The following is an 18,915-nucleotide window of genomic DNA, read 5'->3' as shown; positions in this document are numbered from 1 at the left end:
ATGCTGTAGCTATGAGAGCCAAAGCAGGTTTTGCTGAAGGTTTTTACTACTGGTTAAATCAAGTTTCCCCAAACTTGGGTCTCCAGCTGTTTTTGGACTACAACTCCCATCATCCCTAGCTAGCAAGACCAGTGGTCAGGGATGGTGGTCCTGGAGACCCCAGTTTGGGAAACACTGGCTTAAATGGTACCAGAAGCACACGTGAGCATTGGTGCGGGTGGCAGATAATATGGACTGAGTGCAGTCCTGCGTGTTACAATTACAGCAGGACATACTGGCCAATCTTTTTGGCACAGGATCATTTTAGCAGGCAATGCGAATGAAGCAAAGCTTGTGTACACACACACATCTCTTGCAAAAGATCCTTGTGTGAACGGTAACAAATCGATGTGTCCTGCAGCAGTCATAACATGTGGCTGGCTCCGAAGCCTAGACCTGGCAAACGTGCACATTGGTAATCGCGCCACAGTTTTTCCGGTGTTGCCTCTGCTCTCCCTTCCCCTGCCCCACTCCCCATTCCTCTAGTCCTGCTTCCTTATGCTGTTGATACCATAATTTGCAACCTTACTATTGTAATTGACGTTTAATTTCAAGTACGCAAGGAAAACGGAGCTTAGTGGCTGCACAGAAAAGAAAGATAAATAGCGGCCGATGGTTGTAGTTTTAGACATTCCCCATAATCTGTAGCCTTATCCAAATGTAGCTCATTCTTTTCCTGTGAGGCCTGGGATTTGCCGACCCAAATTAGAAACACTCCCATCTGCAGATCAGTAAGCTGCTTCTTGGGGGGCATCAGAAAAGGTTTTTCCTGTCTTTACTGGGAGCTCTGAGGACACTTGCTTTGAGCCAAGTTTTCCCCTTGTCAGGGCCTAGTGATGTTTACATTGGGCTAGCCTCTTTGCTTAAGGTTGGCTACTGCCTTGCTTTAGGGCAGAGGCCCTTGGTTGTTCCAGAGAGGGCATTATTGCGTTGCTCCAGCAGTAATCTGGGACTGACACAATCCTGCATGGATTTTTTAAAATTAGTTTTTATTAAATATTTTCCTGTGTTACAGTTAAACAAGGAAAAGTATGAATAGCATCTCCACTGGCAATTCGTAGTCTTTTCACAGTTCGTTTACAATTCAGTATGAGACACTATTGTAATAGACATTGTGCAGTAGAGGGAAAAGAGAGGGGAGGGAGATTTGGGGAGTTAAATGATATTTCGTTCTATTGCATGGTGTTTGTGCAGGGTTTTTTGGCTGGTTGCAGTGTGATTTGTTTGTATGTGTGAAGAGGGGAGTTTTTGGGTCACATTCTGTACCATAAAAGAACGCAGTTCCCTGGTCCTGAATGGCTTGTTGGGTATGGAGATCATGTTCTCTGATAGTGGACCACAAACCAGACTCCCTCAACCTGGTGTTCCCCCAGAAGCTGTGGACTACAACTCCCATCATCCTGGCCAGCACAACGTTGAATTCCTCCTGTAACAAACATGCCCCGTATGTTAAATGTTGCTGGTGGGTTTTATTGCAGAAAACGCCGAGGTAAAATTTAAGGACTTTCTCTTGGCTATGAAGAATATGATCTTCACAGAAGAGGAGGCCTTGAGTGTGGTGGAGCTGCTGAAGGAGAAATCGAATGTGATTCAGGATGTTCTGCAGAAAGTAAGTGCTACTTTGGGTCACAGCACTTGACTGGAAAGGAGGCTGTTGGGTTTGCTAGAGCACTTGAGGCTAACACTTCTGGGCAAGGACTGCTTCTGCGACCTATCAGTCTTTCTAGTTTTAATCATTATTTTATACTGATGCTTTTACTGTCTTCTCTTATGCCACCCTGATGGATTTACTGAAAGGTGGCCTAGGAGCCTTGCATACAAAATAAATACTAGAACAGAGACAGTCGTTCTCACACTACGTGCTTCATGCCTTTTCTGACACTGGTGTCATAAGTATTGATCCTCAGAAGTTATTTGTTGAAGGTTCCCTACTGTGGCACAGCTGCAAGGGAAGCTTTCTCCTCCATCTTTGACTAATGGCAGCTTGTCAAAAAGCTGACAAACATAATAAAGATTAACCACAGTTTGTTGAAACAGCCGAGCTTCAAACCATGGGTTATGAAGCTGGTTTGTTTATAATAAAAATAATAATTTATTATTTCTACCCCGCCCATCTGGCTGGGTTTCCCCAGCCACTCTGGGCGGCTTTCAACAGAACATTAAAAACAGACATTAAAAACTTCCCTAAACAGGGCCAGACCATCGTTATGATTCGTCACTTTTTGGGTTTGGATGTAATGCTAAGCTGTAGTTGATTAAAAAAACCAAAACCTATCTGTGGCTGTGCTAGAAGGGGAGAGGGGACATACCTGAGGCTCGAGGCTCATTCCTGTCATGATAAGCTATACAGTCATACCTCTTGTTATGTTCGGTTCAGGTTACGTCTTTTCAGGTTGCGTCCCGCGGCTACCCAGAAGTACCAGAAAGGGTTACTTCCGGGTTTTGCCGCATGTGCAGATGCTCAAAATGACGTCATGCGCAGAAGCGGTGACCTGCACACATGCAGATGCGGTTGCGTTCTGCTCATGTGGCGAACAGGGCTCCGGAACGGATCCCATTCGCAACCAGAGGTACCACTGTAATCCAGCCTGGCTCTTCCTGCCTTTCATTGTTTTGCTCTTGCTTGTTGCAGGCCAGTAAGGGTGACTCGGCAGCAGCCCTGCGTCAGCTTCAAGAAAAGGACAAACTGCTTGCTGCTGTAAAAGAAGAAGCTGCCACTGCAAAGGAGCAGTGCAAACAGCTCTCACAGGTACGGTGGCTCACAGGGCACGTAGATGCGCCAGTTTGGTTCTGTGGTGTTTGGCTTCCTTTGCCATCTTTTCAACAGGGGAGAAGGGAATGTAAGTAAAATGCTACAATGGGGTAAGGACAAGGGATCAGGGAAAACTGCATAACCGTCTCGACACTCTCCTAACCCCAATCCCTTTCTGCTTATAATCAACAAACTAAGTTTCAAGACTGTCATCTTTCTGCTCTCAGCTTCCATATTTGGCTCTATCATGATTTTTCCTCCTCCAGCCATTCCTACTCAGCCATTGCCCAACCATTTAGTGCTCTTTAAAATGACCCCATTGCTTCCCGTGTACCCCCCCCCTCCTCCAAATCTCATTCCCAAAACTTGAAGGCTTTGGCTTAAAAACCTTACTCCTGTTCCTAATATTAAGAGAAAATGATGTACAGATACCTGCTCTTGCTGTCATTCTGTCTTTGTCCATCCGTTGCATTTGTTGAAGTTTGCTTGTAGAAGTGAGGCATCATTTTTTCCCTCCTAGGAGCTAGTTTCAGAGAAGGAAAGAAGCAGCTTAGTGGCAGCAAAGCTGAGAGAAAAAATTGGCACCCTGGAAAAGGACCATGGAGTCTTTCAAAACAAGATCCATGTAGGCTACCAAGAAAACCAGCAGATGAAGATGAAGGTAAAAACTTCCCACTTCTGCTTGGCGGAGCAGATACTTTGGGTGGTGACAATTCCTTTCGCAGAGGACATTGCGTTTTGCTTGTCAAAGTGCCAGCGAGTAAGATTCAATGTAGGATTTTTATCGCTTCTGTGGAGCCTCTCAGGGGCATTTTCACTCTTTAGGCTTAAAATGGTTCCTGCTTCTTTGCAATACTGATGCAGAAATGTTGCAGGTGCGCCTTCACAATACAAAAGCCTTTCTTTGACATTAGTACAGAGCAGAAAGCGCACGAGGTGATTTTGAGCTGACTTTCCGTCTCATATGTAAAAGCACCTCTGGAGGTAGGCTAAGAGGGCTCTGCAGGACTTTTGGCCAGCCCCTGCACTGCAGAATCTTGTGGTTTGTCTTCTGGGCCAAGATAGTACATAGATTTTATTAGGTATATATTTTAAAGCAGATTTTAATAGATGGGAGTGATTTTGTATAACTGTGCCTCTAAAAGTCGTGGAAGAAGAAGGGCAGTGAGGCTTGTGGGCTGCTGGAATTCCACATCTCTGGAAGTTCCCAGGCTCTTTTCTTCTCCCTGCCTCTCAGCTTCTGAGATTACATCAGACTTTGCCCTCACACTTAAAAGTCCGCCTATGCCAGGGGTGGGGCAAAAGTAGATTAGAGTTTGCTGGTAGATCTCTGGCTGATTTGCAGATGATCATCAAGCACTTTTCTGATTTCCAGTTGTTTAATAGCAGCTGCAGCAGTACACCTTTTCATACTACTTAGGCCGCTGAAAGAAAGCTAACAAGGGGTGGACTTTGTCAAAGGATTAGGAGTTCAGCTCACTACAGTTCTAGGACTGCAAACCAATCACTAGGCTCAGAACCTGCTCAGAGGCACCTTGTTCTTTCATTCTGTCTGTTAGTCTGTTGCACACGGCTCTGGTTCATACATCTTGGGGTTCTAGGTTTTTTTGTGGTTTTTTAAAAGTAGATCTTACCAGCCTGAAGTCTACTCACAAGTGATCTACACAGCTTTAACAACTAGAATTCTTGGGATGCTAAACGATATATTCCTTTAAAAAATCTGTCTTGCATGAAATGCAGTCCTTCCTCTTTCTGAACTAATAGTCTGGTTTAAGGAAGTTGGCTGTTGCTTTTTCTTCTCCCTGTGTAGTTTCAGCAAGTTCGTGAGCAGATGGAGGCGGAGATTAATCGCCTGAAGCAAGAGAATGGTATCTTGAGAGACGCTGTCAGTACTTCCACCAACCAAATGGAAAGCAAGTACGCTACTGGTGATTCCACTAAAACATAAGTTTTGTAGCTTTTGCCCTAAAATTATGATTATGAAGTGCCTGGCGCAACATGTTCTTGAAAGCTGTGGACTATAGTTGCGCCTGATCTAATGCTAGCTAAGGATACCTCCATTAGACCTATTGCAATGTATCGAGGAACTCAGGTTATTGAGGAAAAGGTACCAGCCACGTCATTTTGTGTATGTGGTGGCTCATAGGCTGATGATATAGTTTTTACTTCACTGTCCCTGTAGATCTGGCCTCTTCTTCTTTGCTTTTCCAAAATGTACAGAGGATCAGTCTGGTGTGAAGTCTGCTGGTACTCATCATTCATTAAAGGCTCAGTGTTAATTTTCTATTGTTTTAAGTCTTCTTCAGCTGTTATATCGGCACAGGGTCAGCGTTAGTTTGTTTTGTAATTTAGTGCCAAACAGGAAAGGTTTGGCATGAGAACTCGCTCTCCTATGCTCACGTAGTGCTGATGACTATGGCAGTGGAAAGCTGGGATGCCAGAATGGGGCTGGGGAGTGCGTGGGTGTGGAGTTTGACCAACTTTAGCCAACTCTTTCACCCACCCACCCCTGTTAGCTTTCAAGAAACAGTAGCTTGGAGGACAGGGTCTTCACAAATGTTAGGAGTATGCATCCCCCTTAAGTCAAGCAGTGGCACTGTTAATGCTATCAGGAGAGCAAATGAAAACCTGGAACAGAGTGCCAGTCTTTTGTCTCTTGGTCATCTGTTGCTCATACAGTGGTACCTCAGTTTTCGAACACCTTCGTAGTTGAACGTTTTGGAACTTGAACGCCGAAAACCCAGAAGTTAAATGCCTCGGGTTTCAAACACGACTCTGTAGTTGAGCAGGAAATGCGGCTTCCATTTTGAGTTTCGGTTTTCGAACGTTTCAGAACTCAAACGGACTTCTGGAACGGATTACATCCGAAAACCGAGGTACCACTGTAGTGATCTAACATAATGGCTGCCCAGGACTAGAGTTATATCTTCAGGAGTTTGTATGTTTCCTTCTGCTGAGTTAATGTACACTTTTTACCATTGGCCATGCCCTGTAGTTGGGCATGTGTGATCCTTTCTGTTCTCTCAAAGTCACCTTGCGGGGGGGGGGGGGTTCTTCAGGAGCAGTGGAGGAGAGTATCTTCCTTGAAAACTTGGCATGTGTACTCCATACATCCTGTTTCTTACCCTTTTGGTGAAATCTGTAGTTGCAACACATGTAGTAGAAATTCATGCTCATGGGGTAACTGTGTGTGTAAGAGAGAGAGAATGGTACAAATTTTTCTCAGCTGTTTTTAATACTTTGAAGCATGAACACATAGAGCAGCAAAACTCACTTCAACGAAAGATTGCTTCACTAGATTCTGTAGTTTATAACTGGGACCTCAGTCTTATCAGTGAATGTGGAATTTTCACAGCAGAAGAATTGACCAGTTCCAATAATTTTATGATAGCATATTTCAGAGTAGGGTTTTTTTTAAAGCACTCAAAATACTACCTTATGCTCAACTGCCAATGGCAACCGTCTGGCTTTCTGCAGATGCACATTCCCACTGCCAAATACTGCCTTGTAATGTGAAAAACAACCTTCTTTCTTTGTATCTAGACAGTCGTCAGAGCTCAACAAATTGCGCCAAGATTGTGCTAGGCTTGTGAATGAGTTGACAGAAAAGAACAACAAATTGCAGCAGGAGGAACTCCTTAAGAAGAATACAGAACAAGCTGTCAATCAACTAAAGGTGAGCTCCATCTTGCCTTCTGTGGTTGAGGTAACACCATCTGTCCCCAAACGTGCCTGTCAGACATGATCAGAGCTGCAAACAGAACTGTGGTTTCGCAAACCCTCTAGTTGGATAGTTAGCAACAGGGTGCTACATTCTTATTGTACAGCCCTCATTTATTGGCAGAGGCAAAATGTGGACATATGCAAATATGTCCTAAATGCTGAGAAATCTGTGTGGACATTAGGAAAATTGAAGTTCTGTGACCCCTTCCTTCCTTGGCCAACCACTTGGCTACGTTCCAGACAGCATGAGGCTGTTGCCTTTGCTTGTGCAAGGTGACCCTGAAAGGTCCATCCTAAAGCTTGGGGGATCCCCTGGAAGGGCTTTTCAGAGTCTGTGAGAGGCTGCAGCTGTTCCATAGAGGATATGTTACCTTAACTGTATCTTCTATCTTACTTCTCTATTCCGGGGCTGGCAAACCTCCAGCCCATGGGCCAGGTTAGGCCTGATACACTTTCTCCTGTGAAGCTGTTTCCCCCAAAACTGTGCCAACCTACCCTAGCCCGGACATCATTTGTGATGTCGGCTGTGTGGTGCCGCTGGATCATCAACCTGTGGGCATCTCCCACCAAGCAGCTGATCCTCGCAGAAAGCAGCTTTTCCAGCCCTATTCTTGCCACTTGAGAAGTGAGAGGTCTTGCCCTGTGCATTGTCCCATGGAGGTGGGGACAGATAAAAAGATCTGGCTCACTGGGCCAGAAAGGTTTCTCATCCTTTCCTATGGAATCTCCATGTTAAGAGGTCAACAAAGGGCAGTTTGACCCCAAAGGGACTCATGGGCAAGTAATGTGCTATTTGTTCAGACAGACAGAATATACAAGTGCTATATACTTTGCTTTTAATAAGTTACCAGCTACAGAAGCTTTGTGACCTGTGCAATTGATGAGTTCCAGCAATAGATTTTTAAAAAGCATTTTGTAGCCAAGTAGTAGACCCAGCCACCCACTACAGTGTCTTAACTGGATGTGGAGTCAGCACACCAAGGACACGTCTAAATCTAATAATAAGATCAAACTATAAATTATGTAAGTGTCCCAAATCTATTTTTCTGATTGGTTGTATGCAGGTAAGGGACTAATTGGTAGGTATAATTTTTCACCTGTGCTTTCAGTATGTAAGTGTTCCCCAGCCAGTTCACAATAAAGGAATAATATACTCTAGTTTCTCTTGAGGTGGCATAGATATAAAAATACGAACAATGGGGTGGGCAGAAGAACCCTCATAAATCTGCAGGACCACAGGATGAAACAGCAGATGCAGTGGATTATAAGACAATAGAAAATACTTTTACACAGGAACTTAAAAGCTTTTTTAAAATGAAAAAAAATGGAATAAAAAGGTCTTGACTTTGTGTAGGAATCAAAAGCAGGTGCCAGGTAAGCTTTCCTAGGAAGAACATCCCAATGTCTTAGGGAAAGCACCCGAAAAATACTACAGTCATACCTCGGGTTACATACTTAATTCGTTCTGGAGGTCTGTTCTTAACCTGAAACTGTTCTTAACCTGAAGCACCACTTTAGCCAATGGGGCTTCCTGCTACTGCCACACGATTTTTGTTTTCATACTGAAGCAAAGTTCTTAACCCGAGGTAATATTTCTGGGTTAGCGGAGTCTGTAACCTGAAGCGTATGTAACCTGAAGCGTGTGTAACCCGAGGTACCACTGTATTGTAATGTTGCTGGGACTAGCCAATCCCTCTACAGTTAACAATTTCACAGTTAACAACAATAATAAACTGCCTAACTCATTATAAAATTATGTAAATGTTATGCTCAATGTCAGGACCACCTAGGGAGCAGGTGTCAAAGGGTGATTGGAAGAAACGATGAGAATCCATTAGTAATATTTAGAAGGGGTCCTTGGCTGACAATGTAAACTCGGGGTTACATTAAATGTAGAATCTGGATGCACTTGCTAAAGTAGTCTAGCAGTATGGACTATTGGGGGGGGGTTAATTATTGTTTTCCTTCACATACCCTTGTGCTGAGTGCAATAGCCACAGAGGGATGCTGGTAGACGTGCTGTGAAGTGCAAGGTTCACAGCAAGGTAGAGCAAGGTTCAGCACTGGGGGGTTGCTGGTGAATCCAAGCCAGTAGTTTACTGCTATGGAAGGTGAATGCCACTGCTATCTGCTCTTGGTTTCTGAATTCTTTGGCACTCCAAATGATGTGATCTGGGTACCTAGGGCAGATGAAGCCAGTTCATGCAAAAAGGCATTCTCGGTCTCTCTCCCCCCCCTTCTTGCACATCCATCTTGGGCTATCTGTTCCACTTTCATTACCCTGAATCACGTATTCAAAGGATGAAATAAAAATGTTAGGGTTGAGCGCTCTTCCCTTAGCAAATGTTGGACTTGAGAGCTGCTCAGAAATGACTAAAGCAACAAGAGACATGTGAGGCTCTCTCTATCGTGTGTGTGTGTGTGTGTGTGTCTTTGAGAGGTGATGCAATAACATGATCAGAGATGTATATTGTTCTCTGTTCTCTTAACATCCAGGCACAACTACAGGAAGCTGAGCGAAGATGGGAGGAAATGCAGAGCTATCTCAGGAAACGAACGGCAGAACATGAGGCAGCCCAGCAAGGTGCATTATTCAGTTCCCCCTTTTATCCTTTTCCCATCAGTGGGAAGAAATCCCTCCACGGGATCCCGTAGAAGCCTCTTTAAAGATGTTGGGTTGCATCCGGTGGTGGCTTTGTGCTAGTGTCAGGGACTGGCTGGACTCGGAGGAGTGGTGGCTGGATACTGAGGAGGGGGGACCGGGAGAAGCGGAGTTTGGAGACTGACTTGGAAGAAGTAGTCAGTGATCTGGGAGAGCCTGCAATGTCCAGAAGGCAAGAGGCAGAGGCAGGAGAAGCTCCAGGATTAAAGAACGGGAGGGAGAGGTCAGGCTGGTGTAGAGTCAGAGGCTTCCACACCTCCTCCTCCTGCCTCATCTCTCCTGTTCTCTTGTCTCCCAGGACCAGGAGAGGACTGAAGAGGGAGGAGCAGAAGCAGGTTATACTTGGGCATAGTCTGCCTGATTGGGTGGGGGAGATACATAATCTGGGGTCGGGGTCGGGGCCTCTACATTGCGGCAGCTACCTTATTGGATGCACACCTAGGAGTACCTGAGAGATGTAGGACTGGGAGGCATGCCTTTTCCTATCTTAGAAACCTTCTTTCTCCTTACATTTCCAGCACCTTTTTGATTTATACATTTTTGGCTAACTTACATTTCAAGAATTCCCAAAACACGAAGTCTTACTTAATATATAACATGTGCAACTCAATATCTCAAAGCCAAACACTCCAAATATTTCTGAAATAAGTCCGTGAGAACAACTGTCTCTATGTGTGCTTGTGCTGGTGCGATCCCAACAGAACTCTCAACAATGAGATACCCGGATTTCAATCTCTGTTTCTTCTGGTCGGTCTGAAAAGGAACATTACAATGGCAATTCAGTTCTCCACTAAATAAGTCTGCTCCAACTTTAGAATGGCACTCTGCTCTTTTTTTAAAAGGCCTTTGTTGTTGTTCTCATTGACATATTTCAGAAGTACTTGGGACTGTTTGGCTTTGAGGTATTGAGTTGCGCGTGTTTTTATTATTAAGACTTCATGTAATAGAAATTGTTGAAGTTCCGTCCATTATTGTTAATGAATTTTTGTAAACTATAAGTGTATATACCTTATACTTGGTCCACCAAACTCACTCTTATCTGTACTGTTTAAATCAAGGGTGGGCAACCTCATTTCTGAAGAGGGCCACACTTCTTTGGAGTAAAGGGCTGTGGCTGCAGCCCGGTGGTGGGTGAACTTGCTTTAAAATGGCAAAAGTGGTGAAGGGCAGGGCAAGAGGAAGGGCCCTTGCTCCATTGATCCCCTACTTAGGGGCTTCCCAGAGGGATCTGTCTAACTACTGCGGGAAGTAGAATACTGGAAGAGTCGGACCCTTAGTCCAATCCTGCAAGGCCAACATTTTATCTTACTTTAGTGGAGTGAGCACTCAGTAGCCAGCCTGGGTTTGTCGCCATCAGATGCCCTTCAGTCCAGAGGGAGAAAAAAGTAAACGTAACATTTGCTAAGTCTTCAGTTGCCTATCAATCCCCATATTGTGGCAGATGTGCAGAACAAGATTGTGGCTAAGGACAGTGAGATCCAGAGTCTGCACAGCAAGCTCACCGATACGATGGTATCAAAGCAACAGCTGGAGCAAAGGATGATGCAGCTAATGGATGCAGAACAAAAGAGGGCGACGGCAGAGGATTCAATACAGAGGCAGCTTCAGGTATGGCTCTACCTCACCCACTCAATGCGCCTTCTAGTTTCTTGGGTTTTTCTTTACTACATCAGAGTTGTGGAACTCCTTTCCGCTTTACAGGCAGATAGCTTGTGTTTCCACAGTTAACCCATGTTGCTGTTCAGTCGTTTAGTCGTGTCCGACTCTTCGTGACCCCATGGACCAGAGCACGCCAGGCACTCCTGTCTTCCACTGCCTCCTGCAGTTTGGTCAAACTCATGCTGGTAGCTTCGAGAACTTTGTCCCACCACCTCGTCCTCTGTCGTCCCCTTCTCCTTGTGCCCTCAATCTTTCCCAGCATCAGGGTCTTTTCCAGCGAGTCTTCTCTTCTCATGAGGTGGCCAAAGTACTAGAGCCTCAGCTTCAGGATCTGTCCTTCCAGTGAGCACTCAGGGCTGATTTCCTTAAGAATGGATAGGTTTTACCTTCTCGCAGTCCGTGGGACTCTCAAGAGTCTCCTCCAGCACCAGAATTCAAAAGCATCAATTCTTCGGCGATCAGCCTTCTTTATGGTCCAGCTTTCACTTCCATACATCACTACTGGGAAAACCATAGCGTTTACTATGGTTAGCCCATAGCAGTGCAGAAATCCAAGTGTGCCTCCTGGCTTTGGGGATATTCATGGCCGCTTCCTTCCAAGCTCAGCAAGATGCCTCCTGCAGGATTGGAACGCCAGAGGTTCTGAGCTTGTGACAGATTCTGCGCTTTAGCATGCGTTCTGTTTCCACCTTCTAGAGACCATTCTAGTGACCGTTTCACTGGTCAAGCTATGTGCCACCCCCTCCAACAAAAGTGGCTTGCAGCAAACCTTAGCTAGGTGCTCTTTCACACCCACCCCTGTTTTATCATGAAGTACAAGATGACACAACACCATCTACTTCTAACATTCCTATATCTTGCTAATCTAGTGTGAAGACATCATTGCAATGGCTTACAGACAACAAGAGAAATGAAGTCAACATATGTGAACTTAAGTGGCAGTGGCAGCACAGCGTAATGTTCCAGCCACCCAGCTGCTGGCTTGAAATACATATTTTCTAAATAAATGTTCTCTGCCTGAGTGAGGCCAGTTAAGGGGCAGGAATAGGCTGGCCTTCCTGGGCAGCAAGGTGTTCTCAAAAACACCAGGTGCCACTTGGTTGCTGCCAGTGCCCTCTATTGACTCTGTATGACCTGAAGGTGTGTAGGTGACACGTTTTGAAAAGGGCTTGGGTGGGAACTACTCCTAAGGCAAGATTAAACAATGCAATATCGGGTACAATGCCAATTATTCAGAATCCAGTAAGCATCCTTCAAACGGCTTATGATAGCTTCAGCAGATTGGATTTTGAATCCAATCTCTCCCTTTCTTTTTCTGTAACCACGATGCAGACTGGGGCAACTTCCTGATACATCCAGGTTTAAAGATTTAAGCAGAATAATCCTAGTGGGGCTGGGGGGAACAGTGCTGTGTTACCCTTTTTCTGATACAAAGCCATTTCAGAACAAAATGTTCCTAAAGCTGCTACCTGCTTGATCTTTTGCATCTCTTTTTCCAAAAGGAGCTGATGGAACAGAACGAGGCTTTAAAAGCTCAGCTTCAGAAGTTCCATTCCCAGATGGCAGTCCAGGTATGGAAGCATCGGAATGGCTCGTAGCTATCATTGCCGCCTCTTCCTTCTCCTTTGCGTTCAGAGCTAATGCCAAGTATCTTGGAGCTGAACTGGTATGGCAAGGAATGCCAAGAGCAGCTCAGTGCCATAGTCTACGCTACGATGACACATGGCACGTTCGTGCATTCATGTGGGGTGGAATTCAGCATCACGGTATGACAAATGCTCCATCTGCACAAGCATTTCCACTTGACAGAACAACACCCCCCCCCCCTCCACCTCTCGCAGCCTCCTGGCACCCTCTCCCGCAGCCAGGTGTCCTTGCAGAACTTGCTAGGTAAAGGCTGTACATGGTGCCTGGCAGAGTTTCATAGGTAAAAATCGATGGTGCCCCAAGGCTACAGTTGGGAATTTTGGGTAAGGTGATGAGACAAAGGCCATGGGAAAAGGCGGGGTTTAAAGGCAGGGAGATATGAAGAGCCCCTCTGTTCTTGGAGACCTGAAACAGCTGTATCACGATTGCACAGTCAAGTCCTGGTTGAGCTTGCTTGGAGTAAGACTGGTGTTGAGCAGGGTGGCTCCATTTTTACCTAAAGAGATCCATTTACGATGGATCGAAGCCTCCTTTTCGATCTGATTTCTAGCTTTGAAATACGAAGCTTGCAAAGACCCTAAAAGCCCTTAAACGTGGAGATGCCTGATCAAGTGTTCAGTTCAGAATACCAATTTCATCCGCATCTTCTGTCTTTCAGAGTTCAGCATCAGCCCTTGCAGAAGAATTGCAGAAGGTGTAAGTATTATTTCATTCCTGGGTTTGTTATTTGCTTTGGTGTGTAGGCACTTCAGTTATATAGAAGAGATTTTTTCTTGGAGGAAATGTTGTCATTTCCAAAAATCATACCCGCCATTGTTACAGATTCCCCTAAGAAGCCATAACCATCTTCCTAAGGATTTCCCCTCCGTGCTTAACATTTGCAGTACATTGTATTGTGTGTTGTTTTAGCAGGAGAAATTAACTCAGCCCCCACATTTAAAAAAACAATAAAACAAAATACCCTCTTGTTGTAAGATTCAGTTGAGTGACCTTGAGATTTCTGAGTGTGGCGGTGGGTGAGGCAGGCTGTGGGTGTGGTTAGAATAGTTCTTGTGTATGGAAGCTTTTTGTAGCCTGTTGCACAAAACCCTAAACCATGCATGAAACTGCCTTATATGAGATTCAGATTTTGGGTCCATCTCTGCTGGCTGCAGTGCTCTGATTAGCATCAGCTCTCCTAGTATTCTGGCAGGGCGAGGTCTTTTATGGGAATTTACCGTATTTTGCACCCCATAAGACGCTCCGGCCCATAAGACGCACCTAGTTTTTTGGGGGGGAAATAAAGAAAAAAAAATTTATTTCCCCCCCCAGGTACGGGGCTGGAAGAACCAGGTCGGGGAACAGTGGGAAGGCACGCTCTGCCTCCCCGCTGTCCCCCGAGCTTGTGGGGCTGGCGATGGGGAGAAGTGCACCAGTCCCGGGAGGGCAGGCAGCTCTGCGCCGCCATCCCGAGCGGGGCAGGACTTAGCGCCCCGCTCGGGATGGCGGCGCAGAGCTGCGCTGGTCCGAGGACCGCAGGCAGCTCTGCTCGGCCACCGGGAGCGGGGCGGAGCTTCTCCCCCGGCTCCCAGTGGCCGGGCAGAGCTGCGCTGGTCCCAGGACCGCAGGCAGCTCTGCACGGCCACCGGGAGCGGGGCGGAGCTTCTCCCCCGGCTCCCGGTGGCCGGGCAGAGCTGCGCTGGTCCCAGGACCACAGGCAGCTTTGCGCGGCCATCTGGAGCGGGGAGGGCTTCTCCCCCGGCTCCCAGTGGCCGCGCAGAGCTGCGCTGGTCCTGGGACTGCAGGCAGCTCTGCGCAACCCTCGGAGCCGGTCTCCCGAGGGTTGCGCAGAGCTTCCTGAAGCCTGGAGAGCGAGAGGGGTCGGTGCGCACCGACCCCCCTCGCTCTCCAGGCTTCAGCGAAAGCCTGCATTCGCCCCATAAGACGCAGGCACATTTCCCCTTCATTTTTGGAGGGGAAAAAGTGCGTCTTATGGGGCGAAAAATACGGTAGATTTTTAATTTGGTATCTCTCTGAAGCGCTTGAAGAGATTGTGGAGCAGGGCTGATGAGTCCAGTAAGAAGAGACTCCTGGGGAGAATCGTGAGGACTAAATAGAGAGTCCTGGATGCTGATACCTAGTTATCAATATGCTGATTTCTTTTTTACAAAAATACTCCAGCTCTGGTTCTCCCCACCCCCGTTTGCATTGATCTTCTTTCTTTCCTCACATCTGTATGATTAACTTCCCTGTTGCAATATGTTAGTGTAAACCTGACACCACTTCAGTTATGCAACATGGTGGGTGAGGTTCGGCCCTGGGCAGAGGCCAGTGGTTCAGAGGGGAAGCTCAGGCTTTTCTGGGGCAGGTTAGTCAGACCTGCCTTGCTTTTGCCCTCTGAGAAGGAAGGTCAGAAGCAGAGACTAAGAGAAATGGGGTCACAATGACCTCACAGGGTTCACTAAAGTCACCATGGGAGTGGCGGTGGAAGGACACTGTCCTATGAGCTGCCCTGCTTCCGCAGCGGCCTTGAGCTTCTGCTCTTGACAGTGGAAATAGGGCCTGTGCTGATAGGAAACCGTAGCCATGGATTGACTCTCTGCTCTCTGGCCCCATCAAGGTGCTGGTTTTGGTGAGCTGTTTGTTCTCCTGGGAACTGTCTTGACCTCTCACTAAAGTATTCTGCATTGCGGATTGCTAATATCTCCTCCCGCTCCAACATACATCAGTATTAGGTTCTGTAGCAGTCCTTAAAGGACTGGATCTTGCGGTATTATCACCCTGGTCATCAGAAGCTGAAGTGCAGAATTTTGGACAAGTCATGCTGGGTGTGCAGCTGCAAGCTGTGTGCATTTTCTTTTCATTTACGGAGGCCCTGCTGCTTGCATTTCTAAAACCAATAACTTACTGATCGTCCACTGCAGTTGAGCAGATTCTCATTACCTCTTTGTCGGCTCTGCTTGTTGTGATGATACATTGCTAATGGAGAGATGCCCTTTCATTTTGTTGTTGTTTTTTATTGCAGGATTGCAGAAAAGGATAAACAGATAAACCAGGCTGAGGACTCGTTAGCCAACGAACGCATCAAGCTAACCAGCAAGGAGGAGGATCTCATGGTATAGCAAAAGCTCAAGTGTTGCGTGCGAAAAGTGGAGGCTTTGATGATGGCGATGATTTCATTTCTATACTGCCCTTCATCCAAAGATCACAGGATGGTTTGCAGTATAAAAACACAAAACCACATACCACAATAACACACACACACACACGAAGAAATAGTTGTTATTAAACCTGATGTAGCATGTATATTTTAATCCTGGCATGTAGTGGTTAAGAGCAGTGGACTCGTAATCTGGTGAACCGGGTTCGATTCCCTGCTCCTCCACATGCAGCTGCTGGGTGACCTTGGGCTAGTTACACTTCTATAAAGTCTCTCAGCCTCACTCATCTCATGGAGTGTTTGTTGTGGGGGAGGAAGGAAAAGGAGAACGTTAGCCCCTTTGAGACTCCTTAGGCTGGTGATAAAGCGGGATATCAAATCCAAAGATGTTAAATATTTATCTGAATAAGCTGTTTGCCTTCCATGCAAAAAGGAGACCACCTTGCTCCTTCCTCTCCCTCTGCCAAACACCACAGACATTGTGACTGAGTCGTGGTGGGGTATGGCTTTTCTCCTTTCCCTCCTGTCTTTGCACATCTCAGTCTTGCGGTTTTCAACAAGGCAAGAAGTAGCCAGAGGCAATTGCCTGCACCTGCTGCGGGTTCTGCTTTGGTTCCGAGACTCCCAACATTTCCTACTCCCTTGCTTCCAAGGGCAGAGATTTGCCCCAGCAAGTGCAACTGAAGTGATGAAGAGGAACGAGTTGCAGCAGATCTAAGATGGCTGGAGCAAACCTCTCCTAAACTGTCCCAGTTTGATCTGTTTCCTCTGAGGCTGCAGTACCTCCTAGTCCTCAGCCTCAAAAGTCAGATCATACCTGTGGGTTTGAAGTGGGGCAGGGTGGGAAATTGCTTAATTTCCAGGGCCTGGGCAACCCTTTTACAGTGTCATTTTAAAGGACGTGGTACTGAATAATCTGTTCGTTTGCAAGTGCACAGGTGAAATGGGTATTGCAAGGGGCACCAAAGGAAACGCATGCAGGGAGAACTAAGATTGGTGGCGGCAGCAACCCTGTAAGCTCAAACTGCAAAGATCTCTTGGGAACTCAGCAAGCCCTTCCAAACTCCAGAAATCCCTCTTTGCCCTCCCCTGCAAAAGGGAGTAGCAGAATGAGGTGGTTGAAGCCTGGGGAGATGATCTGTGCCCCTGCAGAGGGATATGTTGTTTTCGAATGCTTCCTCGTGGTGTTAAGTTACTGTATTTTTAATATTTTGTTGGACGCCGCCCAGGGGAAATATCATCATCATCATCATCATTAACTCCCTGCATGTGTAAATGAACAAACAATCTTGCACATTGGAGCAAGCCAATCTTGTTCCCTTCTGGGCTAGTTTTCCGGAGGGTGTCCTATTTGTTTTTTGACATGCAAGGGAGCATTCAGATATATTTGGGCTATGATCTGAAGCAGTACAGAGCATTCTACTGTCTCATTTTCTCACTTGTTAGCTCGCTTGGGCAAGCTTTGAATGTACAAGAAAGAAGATTCCACCTAAACATTAGGAAGAACTTCCTGACAGTAAGAGCTGTTCGACAGTGGAATTTGCTGCCAAGGAGTGTGGTGGAGTCTCCTTCTTTGGAGGTCTTTAAGCAGAGGCTTGACAACCATATGTCAGGAGTGCTCTGATGGTGTTTCCTGCTTGGCAGGGGGTTGGACTCGATGGCCCTTGTGGTCTCTTCCAACTCTATGATTCTATGATTCTATGATTCTAAGTGATCTTCAAGCTAGCATGGAAAAATTGAGAACTAGGTATACAAGCAGGATTGCCCTCCATTTTTTCTAGATTTTGAAATCTAAGAAGAACTGGGAATATATTTTGTGGTTAGGATTTATTGGTCATCTATCTACAGAAGAAATCAATAACTAAAGTGGTCTTTCTTAAAAATATATACGTATTTGAAGGATGCACTAAACGTTGCATCGAGTTCGGTGTTTTTAAACTGTGTGAAATAAACAAGTAGCAGCACAACCGCAGAAATCTGCCCAATGTTGGGAAGGTAGGGGAGAAGATGGGATTTTAACCTGCCTGTGGAAAGGAGACGAGATGAGGCTGTTTCTTAGCAGGTACATGGAATGTATGTTTTGATTGCTGCAGATGAGGAGCTCAAACTGAGATTGGTGCAGTTGAAAATGTCATGGCTGGGACTTTCTGGCTGCACCCTGTAATGTGAAACGTGTTTCTCCCCTCTCCAGGTTGTACAGAACATGAACATGTCCCTCAAAGCAGAAGTGCAGAAGTTGCAGGCGCTCACCAACGAGCAGGTTAACAAACCCATATGCATATCTTGACAAGTACTGTGTTCTGCCATTCCACTGACAACACTTGAGTATTATTTGTGCTGAGTAATATTTGTGCTTTAGCGCAAGTTAAGGAAAACCGGCTCCAAATGTGAAAGGCGGGATCATTCAGTGCCACTTGGGAATGATCTAAACTCAAAAGTACTTAAGGTGTGCTCAGTTAGAAGCTCGCCTCAAGGGGGTGAGTTTCATCTCTTATCTGCTGTTCTTTGCACAAAATCTTGAAAAGAAAAGCTTTGGCTCACACATGGAAGCCCCCTTTCCCCCTGCAGTCAGAAACTTAGAGGCTGGTTAGAGTTGATCGTTAGTGATAGGGGCGTTTTGCACATGCTCTAGTGCCGTAGCTCAGATTTTGTGCTGCACATTAAGCCCAAATGTGTACCTAAGCATAGTATATAAATGCAACAATTCTTTATCCAGCCTAGGCCTACATTCTGCTTACCTAATCTAGTGATTTTTGTTGCTTAGGATGACCCACCTTTGCCCTGGACCCTCCTCTCTTCCTCAGTTCCAAACATCTGCACAATTTTTTGTTTTGTAATTAATCCACTGCTACTGCTAACAAGTTGTGATAAGAAATCGTGCTTGCCCTGCCTAAACAGATGAGACAATTTGAGATCTAGGACTTTCGAGGGAAACGTGAAGGAAACAGTTGACTATTTAGTCAAGAAAACAAAAAGCAGGAGTGGAGAAAATCTAGCCCTCCATATGTTGTTAGACTTCAGTTCCCATCAGTCTCAGCCAGAATGGCCAGTAGTCAGGAATGATGGGAGTTGTAGTTTGGTGACATTTGGAGGGCATCTCCTTCCCCACCCCTGAAATAAAGGGTTGCACAATGGGAGACTCTTGCTTCCCTGTCCTTGTGGGCTTGAACAGAGTGGAGGACGGTTCATGCTAAGGCCACATGTAGCAGACTAAGGAGACCCAGGTCTAGATCATCTCTCTGCCCTGGAGCACGCTGAGCGATGGCGCACCTCTCACTGTTTCTCAGCCAAAAA

General features: G+C 46.1%; 1 protein-coding gene across 5 annotated transcripts in view; it reads left to right on the top strand.

Annotated features, from left to right (window-relative positions):
• The window catches only part of KTN1 (kinectin 1), a 103,420-nt gene that overhangs the window by 36,472 nt on the left and 48,033 nt on the right, over window positions 1-18,915 (top strand). For all 5 annotated transcript variants that reach the window (XM_081191198.1, XM_081191201.1, XM_081191200.1 and 2 more), the window contains exons 5-15: window positions 1,518-1,648; window positions 2,672-2,788; window positions 3,312-3,452; window positions 4,602-4,708; window positions 6,335-6,467; window positions 9,011-9,098; window positions 10,618-10,784; window positions 12,338-12,406; window positions 13,141-13,178; window positions 15,487-15,577; window positions 17,813-17,881. In XM_081191198.1, the coding sequence (XP_081047324.1) occupies window positions 1,518-1,648; window positions 2,672-2,788; window positions 3,312-3,452; window positions 4,602-4,708; window positions 6,335-6,467; window positions 9,011-9,098; window positions 10,618-10,784; window positions 12,338-12,406; window positions 13,141-13,178; window positions 15,487-15,577; window positions 17,813-17,881 (1,151 nt within the window). The remainder of the gene's footprint in view (window positions 1-1,517; window positions 1,649-2,671; window positions 2,789-3,311; window positions 3,453-4,601; window positions 4,709-6,334; window positions 6,468-9,010; window positions 9,099-10,617; window positions 10,785-12,337; window positions 12,407-13,140; window positions 13,179-15,486; window positions 15,578-17,812; window positions 17,882-18,915) is intronic.

Source organism: Podarcis bocagei, assembly GCF_964188305.1.
Source record: "Podarcis bocagei genome assembly, chromosome: 1".
Classification (NCBI taxonomy): domain Eukaryota; kingdom Metazoa; phylum Chordata; class Lepidosauria; order Squamata; family Lacertidae; genus Podarcis; species Podarcis bocagei.
The sequence above is the reverse complement of the archived record's forward strand: the minus strand, read 5'-3'. Positions and strand labels throughout refer to the sequence as shown.